This window comes from Impatiens glandulifera, chromosome 2 (genome assembly GCF_907164915.1).
Source record: "Impatiens glandulifera chromosome 2, dImpGla2.1, whole genome shotgun sequence".
Taxonomy (NCBI): domain Eukaryota; kingdom Viridiplantae; phylum Streptophyta; class Magnoliopsida; order Ericales; family Balsaminaceae; genus Impatiens; species Impatiens glandulifera.
Genome location: NC_061863.1, coordinates 59,772,883 through 59,778,069, shown reverse-complemented (window position 1 = coordinate 59,778,069; position 5,187 = coordinate 59,772,883). Strand labels below are relative to the sequence as shown.

At 24.9% G+C, this 5,187-nt stretch overlaps 1 protein-coding gene across 1 annotated transcript; it reads left to right on the top strand.

Moving 5' to 3' along the window:
- The first annotated feature begins 1,572 nt into the window (after positions 1-1,572).
- On the top strand, positions 1,573-2,633 carry LOC124927032 (geranylgeranyl pyrophosphate synthase, chloroplastic-like). Its single transcript, XM_047467371.1, has one exon. It carries the CDS (start codon positions 1,588-1,590, stop codon positions 2,599-2,601), a length of 1,014 nt encoding a protein of 337 aa, XP_047323327.1. The 5' UTR covers positions 1,573-1,587; the 3' UTR covers positions 2,602-2,633.
- The last annotated feature ends 2,554 nt before the right edge of the window (positions 2,634-5,187 follow it).

Below are 5,187 nucleotides of genomic sequence, written 5' to 3'. Positions count from 1 at the left end.
CTTTTATTTTAAATTATTATATTTTATTTTATTCATATATATCAATATCATTTAAGTTTTTTTACCAAAAATAATCATCACCCCTTCAAAATCATCACCAATCATTATTTTTTTCTCCCTCTAAGTTTTTAAAAAAACCCAATCCGAACCAGGCCTATGTGTTCATCTGTTGTATCACTTATTATTATTATTATTATTAGTAAGTGACTTATTTTCGGTTTCACATAGTCTAATAAATAGATATATATGCATGACAGCCAATATTTTTCTCTTTTTATATGTGGCCTAAGAATAGGCCAAATCAAAGGCTTAGGGCTTGTTCTCTTTGGATTTTTTTAAAAACTCAACCCAAATCAATTTTCCAATCAATCACTTCTCAACAATCACATCACTCATTTCATTAACCAAAATACTAAAATACCCTCTATTTTAAATTATTATTTATTATTTTATTTATATATACCAATACCCTTTAAGTCTTTTTACCAAAAATAATCATCACCTCCTCAAAATCATCACCAATCATTATTTTTTTCTCTCTAGGTTTTTTAAATAACCCCAATTCGAACAAGGCCTTAATTCTCAAGGACCAGCTTGTTAGGAGTTTTTATAATATATAATATATTTTATTACTATGTAATTTTAAAAAATATATATATTATTTGAAAAAATCACAATAGTATTTATTTTCAGTATCTCTCTCATGACTTACTATAGACACTTTTTATGTATTTTTATTATATATATTTATTGCTAAGATTTTAATTCATTTATTAAATGTTCTTTTATTAAGGATAATAAAATATTAAATTATTAATTTTTTTTGTTTGATTGTTGTAATCACACAAAACTATTAAAAATATATATAAAAAAGTTCTTTTAAATAAAATATTAATAATTATATTATCAAACATATCAAAAGATTTATAATTGCAAATCATAGTAATCTGATAACATAGTTTATATTATAAATAAATTCTACAAATAATACATGTTATTTATAATAAAAATTAATAACTAAAATGATTTATAATATAAAAAATCTAAATTCTTTATTTTAATATGTAAAATATAGTAAAAAATTGTAAAACTTAAATATAAATACTTTACTTTTATTATTTTTATAATGCTGTAAATTGAAAACGGTTAAAGTCCAAACAAAATATATATCATTTCCCAATAACAACAATTAAAGAAACAATATTCTAATATGTAATAACTAAGACAATTCCTCTTAGACCAAATAGCATGAAGACTTAAAAATCAAAATCTTGGAAAAGTAAAAAGTAAGAAAAATCAAAATCTTTCCCTGTTAGGTAGAGAAAAAAAACTTTCTTTTATAAAAAAAAATATCATTTTTGGGTCAAATTTCCAAAGTTTATATCATATCATCACTTTACAAAACTCTCTCTACATAAACCCATCATATATACTTAATTGATTCAAGAATTCATCAAATTTGATTAATCTAGAGCATATAGTATGATGATGATGACTACTACTATTGGGAATGTGAATGTGAATGCAACAAGGTTTAATATGAAAACCCATTCTCCTATCTCCAATTCTTCTTGGTTTTCCAAATCCATGGCTTCTTCTTCTCCAATCTCTAATTCAATTCGTTTTCATTCCTCCAAATTCCCTCGTTCTTCAATCTCTGCAGCAGCTCTCACCCAAGAAACAACCATCAACAATGAAACCCATGTTGAATCCTCCTTCAGTTTCAATTCATACATGATGGAGAAGGCAGATTCAGTGAATCAGGCTCTGGATAAAGCCGTCATTATGCGTGAACCCTTTAAGATTCACGAGTCCATGCGTTACTCCCTCCTCGCCGGCGGCAAGCGGGTTAGGCCGATGCTCTGTATCGCCGCCTGCGAGCTGGTGGGTGGGCAGGAATCTACTGCAATTCCGGCAGCTTGTGCGGTGGAGATGATCCACACTATGTCTCTTATTCACGACGATCTACCTTGTATGGACAACGACGACCTCCGCCGTGGAAAACCCACAAACCATAAGGTATTTGGGGAGGACATTGCTGTCCTCGCCGGCGATGCCCTCTTGTCTTTCGCTTTTGAGATTCTGGTTACCGGCACGGAAGGGGTCCCGTCGAAGAAGATCGTCAGGGCGGTGGGTGAGCTTGCGAAATCTGTTGGGTCGGAAGGATTGGTTGCAGGGCAGGTGGTGGATATATGTTCTGAAGGTGTAAAAGATGTTGGATTGGAGCAACTTGAGTTCATTCATATCCATAAGACGGCGGTGTTGCTTGAGGCGGCGGTGGTGATCGGAGCAATTGTGGGTGGTGGGTCGGATGAGGAGATTGAGAAACTTAGGAAATTTGCTAGATGCATTGGGCTTTTGTTTCAGGTGGTGGATGATATTCTTGATGTGACTATGTCTTCTGAAGAATTGGGGAAGACGGCTGGGAAGGATCTGGTGGCAGACAAAGTGACTTATCCGAAGCTACTTGGGATTGAGAAATCTCGTAAATTTGCTGAAGAATTGAACAATGAGGCAAAAGGTCATCTTTCTGACTTTGATCAAAAGAAAGCTACTCCATTGATTGCTCTTGCTGATTACATTGCTTACAGGAAAAATTAGTAACAATATGTTATGTTTATGGTTTTGGTTTTGGGGTGAATAAAATAAACCTGGTTCTGTTTTCTCATTCAATTCCATCTCAAAATATCAAATACAATTGCTCTGTTTTGGTTTGGATTGACATATAAAGACTTTTATCTTTGGTAACCTACATATTTCTAATTTGTCTCTACAACCACAAAGTTTTGTGTTGATCTTGTTCATTAATAGTTAATTGTATTTTCTACTGTTGTTGATCATATATACATCATAACTAATTTTGGGATTAATAGGATACAAAATATAAGTTTTTTTTTTAGATATATTTATATTCTAATAGATAGGGAAGGACCCACAAAATATAGTTAGGGTGGTCTTCAAAAATGATTTTTTTTTTAATTAGCTCAAAAAATTAAAAAAATATGTGATTTAAAAATATTATCGTATTAGTTGGTATAAAAATATTGTTATAATTTTTTTTTTTAAATATTGGTATATGTCTTTAAGGTTATCTAAATGTTAATTATTTTTAAAAAATTAGTTATTTATTGTAAATATTATTTGGATTAAAACAAATAAAAACAATTTTAAAGAGAAAAAATACTTATAAAAAAATCTATCACACAAATAATTATAATCAAATAAATTTTAAAAATAAATATATATTAATAATGATAATAAAAATATCTAAGAGTTTTTTTGATATTATGTTTTTATCAAAAATTTATTCAAAATTTAATATTTTTTTCATTTCACTTTATCTATCTCGTCATTTCTTTTATTCATTAAATAAAAAATACTCTTATAATATTTTTTATTTTATCTTTATATCACATATATTTAAAAGGTAAAATCTTATATTTTTATCTTATATATTTGAAAGATAAAATAATTAATAAATTTTTAAAAAATAATTAAATCAAAATAAAAATTTTTTAAACAAAAATCAAACAAACTCTTTCCCTCAAATCTCACCCAAATATCAATTCTCTCTTCAAATTCTAATTCTTATATCTATCAGGTGACCTATGCTTATACAGATTTAATACAAAACTAAACTCATATTTAGTTTCAAAAAAATTGGGGTGGGCTTAAGCCCACCTCAGCCAATACGTCCGTCCTAATGGAACAAGTTAGTCAATGGTTATTTCTCATATTAGGACATATTTTAAAGATAAATTTTAAGAATATAATTTCAACTATTTTCAAGATTATCAAAATCTTTTTCATTTATTACCCACATTTGTTTTTGTCAAATTCTAAATGCATTTACACATTTGTTATCCATAAAATTTATTTATACTTACTTATCTTTAAAAATAATTTTAAATTTACTTTTAAAATATATTTTTTTTGCCCCTCCATAAATATTACATTCTAAATGAATTTACACATTTGTTATCCATAAAAATTTTTTATACTTATCTTTAATAATAATTTTAAATTTACTTTTAAAATATTTTTTTTGCCCCTCCATAAATATTACATTCACTTATCATTATAATTTATAACTAATAATACTTTATTAGAAATGAAAATAATATTTTCTCTCTATAATTTGTATGAATTTTAAATTATAGTTTAAAGTATAAGATGTTTAATTTTATTTTTTATACTATTAGATAAGTATAATATATAGTTGAGTAACTTTAAGAGTTATCACTTTTAATTCAATATAAATATATATATTTTTAACTTTTAAAAATTATTTTATTTTAATTTTTATCTAATAATTTTTTTATCAAAAATAATATAATTATTTTTTTAATAAATAATAACATTAATTATTATTTTTATTTAGCAATAATAACATAGTATTTTGTATAAAATAAATGTACAACTATATTAATATTAAAAAATAAAATAATAAAATATATCATAATATATATATATATATATATTATTAACTAGTATTTATTATATTTTATAGATTTATTTTTATATATTTATAGGAATAATTAATAATTTTAAAATATTAATACAAAATATAATAATTAATAGTTTTTATTTTTAATTTGATAGTGCTTAATTAGTTTAATTGTAATTAAATTATTCTCATTTATTTATAATATATAAATCATTTAAAATAGAAAAAACAAAATATAAATTGTGTTAAATATATTACTTAAATTTCAAATGACATTTTATATGTAATATTATAAATTAAAATAATAACTATATACAAATATAGTATTATTAATTATTTTATTTATTTCAAACACTTTTAAAAATAATTAAAGTAAAATTTGATTAAATAAGTTTGTTAGGTGAAAAGTAAATGAATTTTTAGATTAGATTATAAAAACAATTGATAATTTAATTTTACAAATTCACTTCTTTTTTCTTTGACAAAATGAAATCTTTATGGTTCCAAATGCTCAATGAGATGTGCAAAAGAAATTATGTGAATCAAAATTAGATTCACGAAATCAAAATAGATAAAAAATTAAATCACGACTAATGTATTATAGTAAGATTTAATTCATCTCTTTTTGGCAGGTAATGTGGATTCATGATATTTGTCAAGGATTTTGTATTAAAGATTACAATATTATAAAAGACAACCATCAGCCTTTTTCCATCACAGTGCAAACTTTTATCTCCAAA

What these genes read in the sequence shown, in the direction of transcription:
- LOC124927032 (XM_047467371.1), top strand. Translation starts at nt 1,588, where the DNA reads ATGGCTTCTTCTTCTCCAATCTCTAATTCAATTCGTTTTCATTCCTCC.